This window comes from Vanessa tameamea, chromosome 14 (assembly GCF_037043105.1).
Source record: "Vanessa tameamea isolate UH-Manoa-2023 chromosome 14, ilVanTame1 primary haplotype, whole genome shotgun sequence".
Lineage (NCBI taxonomy): Eukaryota > Metazoa > Arthropoda > Insecta > Lepidoptera > Nymphalidae > Vanessa > Vanessa tameamea.
This window is the reverse complement of record NC_087322.1, coordinates 1943109-1958223: the sequence shown is the minus strand read 5'-3', so window position 1 is coordinate 1958223 and position 15115 is coordinate 1943109. Positions and strand designations below refer to the sequence as shown.

General features: G+C 32.0%; 1 protein-coding gene across 2 annotated transcripts in view; it reads right to left on the bottom strand.

The window, feature by feature from the left end:
- The window catches only part of LOC113398706 (protein fem-1 homolog CG6966), a 78268-nt gene that overhangs the window by 52947 nt on the left and 10206 nt on the right, over positions 1-15115 (bottom strand). The window contains exon 2 of one of the 2 annotated variants that reach the window (XM_026637595.2): positions 7043-7079. The exons of the other annotated variant lie outside the window; for it this stretch is intronic. Coding sequence (XP_026493380.2) covers positions 7043-7048 — 6 coding nt within the window. The 5' untranslated portion in view covers positions 7049-7079. The remainder of the gene's footprint in view (positions 1-7042; positions 7080-15115) is intronic. 2 annotated transcript variants of the gene reach the window in all.

Here is a 15115-nt window from a genome sequence, read left to right as displayed (position 1 = left end):
AGGTGGAATTGTTCACCTCGTGACACAATTATCAAGAGGTACGTTTATTTAAGAGCCGAGGAGGCCGAGTGGTTAGAAAGCGTGCATCTTAACCGATGATTGCGGATCCAAACTCAGGCAAGCACCACTAAATTTTCAAATTAAATTTCAACGAAATTCTGCCACATGTGTATCCACCAACCCGCATTGGAGCAGCGTGGTGGAATATGCTCCAAACCTTCTCCTCAAAAAGGAGAGGAGGCCTTAGCCCAGCAGATTTACATGCTAAAATAACCTAGCACGAAGCATGTTCTAGATTAAATTATTTATGAAAACATGAACATTATTAAATATGCAATTTATTTGCTTCTATTCAACCACCTTCCACGTTTCTCTAAGTATTTAGGAGAACAATTGGAATATTAGAGCAATTTCTCGTTATAGCAGTCTGAACATGCAAATTTATAGACAAGCTAAAATAAACTCTATTCGTTAGTGATACAGTTTATTTTTATATGAATTATGAAGTAACAATATTTATTCAGAATAGCAATCAAGTAATTAAACGTAGAATGACCGAGTGATCTTCATATCGATATCTCATCTAAATTTTAGCTCAAGGCCACTCGGTCGAGAGATCTCGATCTCAATCGGTCTTCAGGATGACAGTACAAAGTCAACATGGGAAATAAACTATTCTTAGCTTTTCGCATCGATAATTTCATAATCACATTAAAACACACTTATATATATTTAGTTAGGCTTATTACTCGATAAAAAACTTCAACAACATAAAGAAATAAATTTAATAATCATGACAAACATTATATATCAATGTAACTCTGTATATCCGTCTGTTATGCTTACGGCTAAGCCATTGAACCGAATTTGATGTATATTGGTATGAACCAAGCTTTAACCCCAAAGGACGTGGGCTACATTCTATTCCTAAAACCTAGGAGCGCCTAACACACGAGCGATAGCGCGGGCGAAAACTAATCGTTCGTAAGTATATCTCTGTGCGTATTAGGTATTTTTCTCTTTAGATAAACCAATATAAAAGAAACGCTATTTACGATAGAAGGCAATCATTTGAAAATTAAACCACAACCACGCAATTATGGCTATAAGAAATTGATTATATACAAATTTATATTTCATTCGTTTACGTTATCGAAAAATTTACATAACCAATCAAGTTGGTGCCTTACCAAATCGACAAGTAATTTACGAAATAAGTCACAATAAACGTCAGGATAAATAACATATCAGTAATCCATACTAATCATTATTACATTGAATCATAAACCGGGACTGATCTTTTAACATAAAACTTTTCTCAGCCTTTTATTTAAACAACTTATCTTGTACAAGTAAAAACTATTTAATGAAAATTGTAAAAAAAAAAAAACTATTTATTTTTTAATAAAATTAAAAACAGTGCGGTAGAGGTACAAAACATAAGCGTAAAACGAAACCTAGAAAAAAAACTAATTAAATTTTATTTCCAGACACTTTCAGTCTAAATTTACAGCTACGTTTTCTGTTAAAAAAAGTCTAACACGGCGTAAGAAATCTCCAATCCAAATCGACCGCTCCGTTACCCCATTATATCGTGTCACGCTTTACCGATGACCCGCAAAAAACTAACAATCGCTAAATGTCGAAATAAATTTAGCAATGTTAAAAGTACATTTCGATTCGATTGACAAAATTACTTTCAAACGCTTCTTAATTAGTACGACTTCTCACAGTGTTATTAAGAAAACATTAGTCAAAAAATACTCCATTTGATTAGGCTTTTGATTCAATTGACATTTCAAAAGTCCTTGGACTTCTGATTTGCCAATTTACAGAATTGTAGTATATTTAAAGCTACCGGGCGGTTCGGAGTGTAGATTCCACTTAAAAGAATTCGCAAGAAAATCCGTAGTAAATTGACAATGTCCTTTTAACGTTAACATTTGTTTTATGAAAAATAACCCCATTAAATACTGTGTTCAAATGCACGAAAATGTTCCTTAATAACTACTACTACAAATTATAACAACTTTAATTCACCTTAAAACGTATTAAAGGGATTTAAAGTCAGTGAAAAAGCCGAGAACCACGAAGAGTGTGCAAAGCATACTCGACGAAATACGTGTGCAAAATGACAAAAGCAAAGCGCCAAGTTTCTTTAACTACATAATTATCGTTATTAAAGCAAAGAAAAATATAAAAGTAGAAGTTTTAATATTAAGATATCAACATAGCCGATTAATATGAACATTTTTATCTTGACAAGTTTATAAATATGTACTATAAGAGGCACTAGCACAAAGAACACACAATAAAATTATACACTATGGTACTAACTAGCATTGATTTACATGGTCCAATAAATGAACACACGCATGCATTTTTCTAAAGAACACTCACACGACACACAAATTCTGATAAAGCGTAGCCAGGATTTGATTAACGGGCTGTTCTTTTTTGTGATATAGATAGGCGTTGGGGTAATGGTCCACCTGATGGTAAGTGGTCATTGCCGCCCATATACATTGGTGCTTTCAGAAATATTCCTTTGCACCATTGCCCTTTTGAATACTACCTTCGTCTAGACTTATTTGTAACTGGCTTGTTGCTATCGCATAGTATGTTTATTCCATAATAAATTTCCTGTTTGCTTCCATCCAAAAATAAACATCAAATGTTGATTAAGAATTTAATGTTTAAAAAAACTGTCAAAGGTGAAATAAAGTGTCATTTTGTAGTGATGATAATTTGCTACGTAAAGAAAACTCTTTATGGAAGTATAAACAAGCCGCCGTGGAACGAGGAAATTGAAAGTGCAAGAAAGATAATAATCGAAGCCAAAATTAAAACTCACACGTACGTTTAAAAAATAATATACATTTCTTTGTTTTATTATAACGTAAAAGTTACATATTTTGAATACCTTATATAATAACGAGGACATTCACTACACACTCGTAAAATAAAAACAAAATTATTACACGTTTGTCGAATATGGCAAACAAAGATATATTGATTACTTAAATATAAAATTCATGTATGTATGCGCCATAAAATGGTACGAGTTTATAAACTCTAGCAAATAAGTTTTAGGTGGCCTTAGTCATTAAGGCCTTTGCCTTTATTTACACTGGATTAAAACATAATACATCGCGTTACAGAAAAACTCGAAAGTCTCTTTTTTAACCCCCACGCAAAAAGTGAGGGGTTATAAGTTTAACGTGTCGGTGTATCTGTCTGTGGTGACGCAGCTCCCAAACGGATGAACCGATTTTCGTTTTAGTTTTTTTGTGTCATAGCTAATTTTATCCCGAGTGTTCTTAGCCATGTTTCATGAAAATCTGTTCAGCAGTTTGAAGCTACCCTATCCTCATCAACTATTAAAGAGCTTACATAATATGTATATCTGACGATAATAATTATAATAGGTTTAAAATATTATTTGTTAGTTTTTAGTTTATTTTTTATGTCGAGAAGTTTTTAATATTTTAATTTTTATTACAAATTATTATATACATAACAAAAAAAAATACTGTCAAAATACTGGTTGACAAAATATATAATATTATATAAATTTAAAATGATTTCAGTCGCCGTATTTCTCAATTTTCTTATGATATGGACATATCATAAGCAACTTGTATCAAAACAACCTCAAGCTTCTTTATAAGGCTTTGAAGTGATTTATCCGCGTACACCACATATCACAAAACCTCAGAACATAAAGATACTTAGAAGCGATAAAGATATCACATCTACCACTTAAGAACACTATAAAAAAGCCCAACCTTATATGTGCCATATTGGCCATTGAGTTTTCTTTTGAGCAAAGTCTTTTCCTTCTTTGTAGAACTGCAACAGCAAATCGACATTTATGTAACAGTTGCAATAATTACAGATTCTTATAAGCCAATTCAAACAATAATGAACTTCTTTAAAAAAAAAAACATTATCCTAGTTTAGTCAAAACCTTTGAAAAATAAACATAAATACTGCTGCTCTCAACCAATAGAGAAAAATCACAATATTTATAGTTTGTAAGAAAAATTGTATTAAAACGTCACTTATTTATATTATTATATCATGGACTTACATATTTAAGTATATTATAATTATTTATTCAATACTTTCTCAGTATTGTCGTAATGTCCACTTCCAAACCACAGCTACTACGTTAAGTCCTATGGCCAAAGGAAGAGATCACTTTTTAGAGATGAGACCGCTTTTGTACATCTTTCCTAGTTTTTTTCTCTTAATGTACTGTACAATAAAGCGTATTTGTATTGTATTGTCATCTAAATACCGTGCTTCTAATCTAATTGTCTTGATTTGTCAATATATGCACTACACAGTAATCGATCTATGTCACCAAACTTATCAGAATATGGCCTCTAGTTGTCGCTGGATTTGGTTCGAATCCTGCTCTACAGGAAAGTGCACCGTTGTCACATTAACGTTGCTGAAGCAGTTTACTCGCGTGCAATATATGTTAACGCCATTTCCAATTCATTCTCATCTTAGTACACAAGTCGTTCGTGTTCGTCGTCCCCTTTAGGTCATGGCACGCGCGACCGCGAATGCTTCCGTGGTCCCACGGCCTTCGGACTTACTTTGATATCGATCAATTCCTAAGCGTCTGCTTAAAGGTACGTTAAATCAACTGTATGGCTTTTCACATAATATGACGTAAGCTATACGGTTTCTCCTTAATATTTGAACATTGAAGGTGTAAAAAAAAAATGGTTTTTAAAATGTTGTTGACCGATAAGGAAGTCCTTGGTCTGGGGTCAATCTTAGACATAGAGTAAGATTTTAAATATACACTCCGTAGGATAAGAGAGAGTGATTCTAACTCAGCTTGCAAGATTTGACCTAAACAAACACAAACAACCATTGCAATTTAAATAAAAGTAGCGACTGTCATTATTATTCCAGAAATTTAAGAATAGTTCAAGTTTAATGGGAACACCATTGTTGTAATCATATTATCATAAATCTTTAACTAATATATTATTTAAACGACGTGGAATTGAAATATAAATCAAAAGATAAAAATAAATTGAATGCATAAAATATTTATAAAATGAATACAGGAGGCATTAAATAAATCAATCAATACATTGTAGATATTTACGTCACAGTTTAAGTTTGTCTGACATGGAGTTGACCTTCTAATCTTCATTGTAAGTAGAAAAGGTCGGAACCGGTAGGTATGTGGAATTAATGGAATTTATTGTACCTTACCATTAATTGAAGGCAAAGAATTTTTACAATTATTTACATATGGTAGGTATGACATGATGGTTTCTCTTCCTCTTCATCGCAACAGGCTCTTTGACCTCCTGCCCAAATCTGGTTACTACAACCCTTAGAAAGGGGAACTAGATGATTAGACCAGGAATATACTTACTGAAATATATTAGGAATATATTACGCCTTACGGCGGCTGCCGCGGGTGGGGTCGCGGTTGCATGCCCTTGGCGATCCCGTGGCCTCACCACTCGGAGGCATGGTGGAAACCCGAGGATGGTTTTAGTGGGTAGGTAGTCCGTCGCGAATCCGAGGATGGGAAAACAAGTTCAGGATTTTAAGGGCTTTCCGAGTAACGGGTGTGTTACGTTGCCAACTACCAATCACTGGGTATTTTTTTGACAGGAAATATGTAATTTGTATTCAAAAGTACAACGATGAGCAGCATAACATTTCATCTAGTATTTATTACTATTATATTAATATTATTCCTAACGTATTCTACTGACAAAATATTCAATATTTGCTATTGGTGAACCAGTTGTGTAAGGCACAAGATTGTAGGCATATTTTAGTTAGTTGTTTAATACGATATACTTTCAATCTAAGACATGGTTTATGTCTCTAGCAATGTCACAGTCAGCAAGGGCGACCATTTACCATCAGGTGGCCCATTGACTTCTATGGCTTCCTGTTCACTATAAAATAATACTTCCTCTTGACTATACTTTATTCATACCAAACATAATCACAAAAGTAATACTTTATGACATATGTATCTAAAATGCATAAAAATTCAGTAAACAAAGAAGTACTCTGTTGAATAAGAGAATATTTTCGATATGTAAAAAATTTGCAAGCAAATTCAGTAGAAGTCGTAACGAAAATAATTTTCTCGGAAGAATAAGAACATTCTTTTATATTATAGTCAGCATAAGTAAGTATAATATGAATCCAAACCCTCGAAACTTGTTTACGTTAAACTCGAACGTCCCCCGTCCCCCCATATCACCATTAAGAGAAGATAGTGTAAAAAACACTATTATAATTATTAAAAATACTATATTGAAACGCGAAGTTTTGCATTCGTAATTCGAAGCCTGAAGAAAAAACTTGACGTAGTTCAATCCCTCGATCAATTATCGCTCGGCTGACTCTCATTATATTCAAATTTCGACACGGACGTTTTCGGTTCAACATTTAGTGTAGGTAAATATTAAAAAATGTTGTCATTCCTGATAATCCCAAAATTAATTCTAATGTTTCTTTGATATTCGTGTATTATTTAATCGCTATGTATAAAGTATCGTATTTAATGAGTAGACGGAACTAAGATACGAGTCGATTGCGGTAGGTAAGTTAGGGCTGAACTGTTTTTATCTGGATTGGAAGTCGAAGTTTTTTTTTTTTCAAGTGAAACTTTCTCTCAACGCATGAGAGTAAAATTTCCAAGTGTAAAAAGTTTATTTTAGTTTCTGTATCCCTCATATTGTAAATTTAAACCCATCTTCTGGTTAAGGGTTTTGTTTTCTTTTGTCGTGCAACATTTTTATATACCAGTCATATTGCTGACGTAAAATCCCAAATCATCATTTTTATCAATGGTATTCCTTAAAGCTATAGACAACATTGCCGAGTACTGGTCATCCATGTAAAACGTGCTTTATAACATTAAAAATAGAATGCTGACACAGCTTAGCTTGGTTGCTTAGCTGTGTTTCTACCTTTATTTATTAATAAATACATTAACGCAACTTTAATTTTATTTAATGTGCATTATTATTATAAATACCGTCATAAAGAATGCTGCATAGGCGCCTGTGACTTACCTGTAACAAACAATGTCTGAATTAACCTTCAAATGTCTATTGAATTGTATTAGAAATTTATTAAATAATAATTTATCGCTACAGATTATAAAAAAATAAGAACAAATAATCCATTGTAATTGTTAATTATTGAGACTACGTCACGTTTTCATTTTAAATGTAAAAGTAAACAACAAAAAAACTTAAGGATTTATATTCTAAGGTAACGCAAAATCAAAACCATACATTTAAAATGTTTTTAATCGATATTTATATTATATAGGGGTAAAATTTGTTTGTTTACACGTAGGAAATAATCTCTTGAATTAATGATTCTATTCTGACATTTATTTAAAGTGGTAGTAAGTTACATTATTTCCGAGTACTAGAGGATACACCCGTACCATATAAAATGCACCCGTATGAAGATGAAGCTATGCGCAAGTGCTTGTAATATTTATTTCAAGCTATTATCTACAAAATCTAATAATATAATTTGGCAGATGCATCTCTTTTACGTATGAGCTTTTGCAGTGCGCAAGTAGAGGCGAAAACACAGCGCTATCTGTCTGTCTATCTATCTCTAACAGTCTGACAGTCCATACCAGACCGAAGACGTGCAGGACCATCCCCTTTAGTAACGTGTTTCCTGGGCATAAGGGCATAACACACAATCGCTAGCTCAGAGTTACTTCTGACGATCTCTTAACAGAAACGCCTAATACATAACCGGACTTAAATTCTAAGACCGAGGGTCTGCATCCTCATAACATAGCCATTGGTTACATGAAATAGTTTTTATAGATCAATCTTTTAACAACGTAGAAATTATATGATGTAGTTGAAGAAATTTTACGTACAGACAAGCTGCAAAACATCATTACTGTTTAGATACCTACATATGTATGACGCACACATAAAAAGAAGAAAAAAAAAATGGTATAGTGACAAACTGGATTACAGTATACCAGTTGAACGACTAGACCCAGCAAACATGACTATTAAATAAATGGCAGAAGTCCAACAGGTTTTTCATATTTGTCCGAATTTGTAAAAAAAAACCTAAGTGTTTAAATGTTCATCATACTTATCAAGGACTTAATTATAACGATATATTTGCTTTGTGTAATGTGTGCATGTGTGCTACACGGTCATGATTTACCTTTAAACCTATATACTCCTGTATACAATCCGACACGGCCTGAAGGAGGACTAATTCACGCGCTATCCGAGGCACGGGTGTGTAATCTTTCGACAAAACACCCCAATTACTTTTGCTGCTTTAATTGCTCGATCTCGATTAAGCCTCGGACTTTGGAATTTGTTGTTTTATAGCTAGCCAATAGACCATCGAGTCGTCCATTAATCCATATTAATTTCCACTGGGACTATAATAGCGCTTAAGATCTTCTCACCTTCACCTAAGGATATGTAATTTAATAATTAAGATACTTAATTTTCCTCAGGCAAAGCCACGACTGCTAGTAATAGTGGAGTAATTTATTTATTAATAGGAATAAAAATAGATTCACTTAAACCAATAGTTTCGAACGTCACGCAACTATAAATAAACATTTTACGTATTTCGAATGGCGTAGTCTTGTCATAAAAACGTGATAGATTATAATTACGATTAGCAAATGTATAATTTGCAAATCGTTTAAAAAAACAACATTATCTGTTTGTTATCAAATTTAATACGTTTTATGACAAAAGGAATTCTTTCTCATTTTCATTAGTTGTTTAGTACTTTCATAATTTCGTCTTGAGGCATTTATTGCTAATTGCTATACGTTATGCGGTTATATTACATGAGGCGGTTGTTTGATTTGTAGTTAAAATGTAGCAAACAAACAAAATCACGATTTAAATCATCGATATGTTATCAGCTTATACATATAAAAATAAAAAACCCGCTGTGATTCATTTTTCGAGGTTTTTTGGATCAAACAAACATCTTGTTGGTAGCAAAAACACATTAACCTATTTCATTAAAAAAAATATGTTTTTAATAGAAAGTTAAATTAATAGTAAGCTTTTATTTAGTAAACGTATAATATATATACAGACAAAAGTACAAAAACTATCATAAACTCAGGCTACCTAACTATTGTTCCAAATAAAGTCGGTCAAGTACTGTGACGTCACAAACATTTGATCACTCAACATATTCTCTGAGCCACGACATTAGTAATCATTATTACCAACGCTCGTTTTCAGTGACCGCGTTGGAAAAGAGAGCGCGTATACGATTTGACTACAGTTACAAAAACTGTAACATACCTACACTACTTCCGTATTCATTCAGGCCGTTCCACTAATATTTAACGCAAATCATTAACCCATATATGCCCAACGGGTCCCTATTCGAATTAATAAACGTAATGAATACTTATGTACGAACGTAAGACGAAAAAAGTGTGCACAAGTAAAACACAAATCCTAATCTAATTTCGAGCGGGTCTTATTTTCGGCGTGTAATTATTCTTTTTCCATACGTCCTCGCTCTAAAAATTGTGGAGTATCACACAGCTGCCAGTTCAAGGACGGACGTGAGAAAATATCACATGCAGAGTACTATTTAGTATTTAGCATAGACTTCATTCTCATGCGATACGAATCGTTTTTCAACAATTGGCAGTAAAACTTATTTCTTATACCATAAAATACATTGTTTAATGTGTGTAATATTAAAATTAAGGATTTAGTTAAAACATTAGCTCCACTGCTTGCTGTCGACTTATTAGTTAACATCGCAAGCAACAACATGTTCATTAAAAAAAATCGTATGCCTAGTTCACAAAGCTGCAGTTTAAAGCATCGATTTACAAGGGAAGTCACTGATTTTAAATGTGCATATTACATTTACTAATGGAAGTGGTGAAAGTATATTTATTCAAAGGATTCCATCTTGGAAATGTGTATGAAAATCAACTATTACTATTTCTACCTTTGATTCAATACATTTACTTAAAATTATATATATTAATTATGTCTTACTTATATACTTTTCATTGCTTAAGTTTCAAAAGTAAAATCATTTTATAAGATATTTTAATTACATACATACATACATATTAAACATTTTTTTTATTAAACGTTATTTTGCTTCATAAATATATTTGAAACTTTCAGCATTTAATTTTTAGACATAACGTAATTCTACTATGTAACAAGTGTAAATAGTAAAAATTATCGAAGAAGTTAACAACACTCAAGTAATAAATTTAATATTGTTGTTTTCGTTTGTAATACGGAAGCAAATATTAATTATCCGTTCGGATATTACGACACGAATACAACTAAAAAACTATCGTTATAAAATTGCAACAGAACGAGGAGGTGACCCACATTTATTAATTAATCAACAGATACATAAATATTTATTTGTACAAATTAACTATTCAAAGTTATTGAAAGACATTCACAAAATTAAAATTTTAATAAAAATAAACTTTTTTTGCTGTCTCTACGCTTAGTCGTTTCACGCACACAAACACATTATGTACGCACGAACGTCCCTTACTCATATTAATGCACGCCGGTATTAATAATTTAACATGGCCACGCTTTCACGTGTGAATAGATATATAATAGGGCAATTTCAAAAGTGCTTCGTATGATACCACTTAATATATTATATATATATGCGTCTGGTTTACTTCAGTATATATCTTATATTATAGATTACAGAAACATGAAAATCACACGTCTCATGTCAATAGTTTAAATTTAAAGCGGGCGAAACTGCAAAGCACACCTGCTTATAAGTATAAATATTGGTATTACATACTACCTATAGTACTATATAGCTTCATCTTATTATATAAATTTTATGTTTATTGTAGCTTAGTAGCTTTTGCAGTAATAAAAAAAGATTTATTGATTAATATTGTACTATTTTTTTTTTTATTTGTTAAACGGTAAAATGATTATATTTTCCGTTATTTTATTATACATATGTCTGTATATGTATTCTTATTTATCCGTTTATAGTTTATTCCAATCGAAGAAGATATAGATTTACGTATTCCAGGCGATATTCTAGTAGCTCTGCTATGTTGTGCACTAATCGTTCCCGATTTATATGTCTTTATTTATAAAAGACTATTCCATTTGACTACATATTTATATTCACTTTAATTTTACTTCTAAAATTACGATAAGTTTCTTCGACTTTCAAAAGGCTGTATTTTCGCAAATTCCTAATTAATGTTATAGATTATCCAAGCTCTGCTCTATTTTCTTTACCAATGATGTCGCGTCAATTTTTTTATTACTATTTTATTTTTTATGTTATGGGTGGCAAACGAGCAGGAGGCTCACGCGATGGAAAGTGACTAACCACCGCCCATGGACATCTGCAACACCGGGGGGCTTGCAGGTGCGTAATTATAGAATTAGAATTCGTTGAATTCGATGTCAAATGTTGTTTATTTGACTTTTGTCCTTTTTTATTGGAAAAATGTATAGACTTTACGTGCCTAAGATTTCTTCAGATTTATTTACATTACACAAACAAATCATATAATTTTTATATTAATTTTAGTAAGTAGAGAAAACAGATTTTTTTTTATTAAAATTAGTAACAGAAAGTAACAAATTAAATCAGAAATATTTAATAATCCTGACGTTAATTGAGTGATGAGCACAGATAGGTTAGAAGACCTTATTTCGATGTAGAGTGTGAGAGTTACTCACACATCCATGAGCAAGATGGATGTAAACAATTAGATGAAGAATAATAGAGGAGAATGGAAGGAATACAAATGCTGCGTCAACCCCATAGAGATTGGGACACGGGGGGATACGTAAAAGAAAGAAGAACCCTAATAAAGAAACTCTCGTAAGGTAGTAAAAACGAAGCTGTCAAAATAATCAATACCACACGAACAAATACGCGAAACATCACAATATTTATTCATGAAAATAAAGAGATCGCATCGCAACGATAATATTTGCATCTCTCATCAAGGGCACCTATTTAGAGGTTATTTAAATCGATATTATTCTAATTGACATTTAAACTTGAAAACCTTCGACGAATTATCATATTCGAAGATAAATTCTTGAAATAAATAAATAAAAAAAAAAAAACCTCTTTTTTAAATATTCCATTCCATTGAAATGATATTGTACGTTGCATATTCTGATTTAATTCAAATGAAAAACCGTCAGAGAACTATTTATTGCGATTATAATATATTATGGTTATAATTTTATTTACTTAATTATGTGATTTCATTTTATAAAAAGATGTAAGAGTATTTATATTTATATCATATATACCCCTATATATTTTAAATCAATTTCACCCGTGCGCATACGGGGTAGGTCGCTAGTGACATATAATATTATATTCATGTTTTAACATGAGATTTCAATTTTATAATCGGCAAAGCTGAAAATAGTTTCGCTAAAACTTTGGAGGTAAGTCAGTGTAATTACTGACAATGGTAGGAAATATCAAATATAAAACTAAATAAAAGATTTATTGCCATGGTTAGTGACTTTCGTTCATAATTCTTGAACATACGTATGTATGTATTCACTTTAAAAAAACAAAAGTTAAAACGGTTTTATCACTTTATAAGATAAGTGATAAAATCATGTCATGGATACATCATTATATCTATACAGATACATAATTTACAGATACATCATATACAGATACATCATGGATCTATACAGAACATACAGAACAAACAATCGAATTAGTTTTTCCTTTAAAGGTGGTTTACGGACCGGCGAGTGACTAGATAGGTACTCTTATCTTGAAAACACGCACGAGCGAAACCATATATCAACTACAAAATTTACAACATTTTACACAAATATTTAAATTTAACTAAAGTATCCAAATATAGAACTTTAAATTCAATGAATGGAAACAATAACAACACACTACGTCTTACGACCTAAATAACAAAACGGATCGACCCATTTAAACGATCTACTTTTCATAAAGAGACGTTAACGTGCCAATAATAATATAATTTATCCCTATATATAATTATTTCACTTGACGTCTTTTCGTCGATAATTTTACGGAAGAAAAATACACAACGTTCAGCGTCACGAAAATTAAAGCAGTTTTTATAAGTCTTTATAAAATTAAAGAATACCTATTCTCACATATCAGAGCAAATCTCTGCTCGCGCAAAGGTCAATCCGAATGAGATGTCTTTGTTTACGTCACAATATTTATTTATCAAAGTTATTCAAGAAGAGATATTATATCGTGATTGTTGTTATATCAACATCGTGCGGTATACACTTTGAAGCCTCAATAACTCAATAGAATAAATATTGATATGAAAACACAGGTTCGATCCTGACACTTAAAACTCCAAATTCCTAACGCAACCTTCACGGCCAAAATATGGAGTAATTAGACATTCCTTAAGATACATATTTTTTCTGAAAGAAAACGAAAAAAAAACTATTTTTTTTTATGTTATTTATTTGACGTGTATAAAACCAAGATGTTTAATGGCATTCATAGATGGCTAAATGTATAATTACTGGAACAGTGTTTCTTCTCTGCTGTTGATTTATCTACAATACAATCGTGTTTGACCACGGCTAACTAATTACATTTTACATTAGCAGCCTGTAAATTTCCCACTGCTGGGCTAAGGCCTCCTCTGCCTTTGAGGAGAAGGTTTGGAGCACATTCCACCACGCTGCTCCAATGAAAACCGCATTGCTGGAATACACATGTGGCAGAATTTCGTTGAAATTAGACACATGCAAGTTTCCTCACGATGTTTTCCTTCACCGCCGAGCACGAGATGAATTATAAACACAAATTAAGCACATGAAAATTCAGTGGTGCTTGCCTGAGTTTGAACCCGAAATCATTAATTAAGATGCACTCGTTCTAACCACTGGACCATCTCGGCTAACTAATGCGCAGTCAAAATGTAGACGGACGTCAGAATAGTCGGTAATGTCGAGCAATCTAATATTCACTAAAACACTACTTTCACGAGCTTTAGTTCGTGTGATGTAAAACCGACTTTGCTCAACAATCTTGCACTCAATCTACGAATGGCATTTAAGCAACATGTACATAAGACATTTCAACATGCAGCGATATTCCGTTCTGTAACGGATCCGTAATAATGCTCATGACAGTGACTGGCTTTTGTTACATGGTAATGAACGTCGGTACTGGATCAGGCGATGTAGCTTTTATCGGTAGCTAGGTCAAGTAATAGATTACATATGTGATAAAAATCGTTGAGTAAGGTTTCATTGATTGCCATGCAGAATATATAAAATTCACTATTTGTCATTTGGGAAAACAAAACAACTGAATCACTTGCTGGTTGTTTCTGTTATAATTGTAACAGCTTTATATTTAATTTAATCCTATAAAATCTATTTGGACGAAGTTATATATTAAGCATATAGCAGCTTCAATTACAATGATTATACAAAGATAAATGTTGAATGATGTGTTATTCGAAGTGCTGATAATTAACACGAAGATACAAAACGACGCTTACATGGACGTTCGTTTTAAGAATATTAGTAATTTTATATACGACATACATATTCTGTCTAACAAAGCAATAAGTCAGGATGGATCAGTACAACTATAAAACATTTCTGACAGCCCTAAGATTGTAAACGTTCGTTTAAAATCAGAACTTAAAAAACTACGAAAATAAAAATATGCTATCCAGTGCACAACAATGCGTCATATTATGTCATAGATTTTACGGAATTGTCATAATCGTTTCTGTATGAAAAAAAAAAAATATATTCTCATTTTACGGCTATCTATATAAATAGGCAAAGAACCAGTATACGTTTCTCCTGTTAGACTTTTTTTTCGTTTTAATTTTATTTGGTAGCCATTAATGAACTCAAGTGTTATCAATCAAAATATTAAGAACCTGCAAATTTATTTGTACATATTTTCTTTTGATTTTAAACAATAATCATGGTAGTATTTCATCCAATAAGATCGACAAACTATTAAATTTAATAAAACATAAAATACGAACTGAAAAAAAAATGACAATAGAAACCATCAATGACGTTAT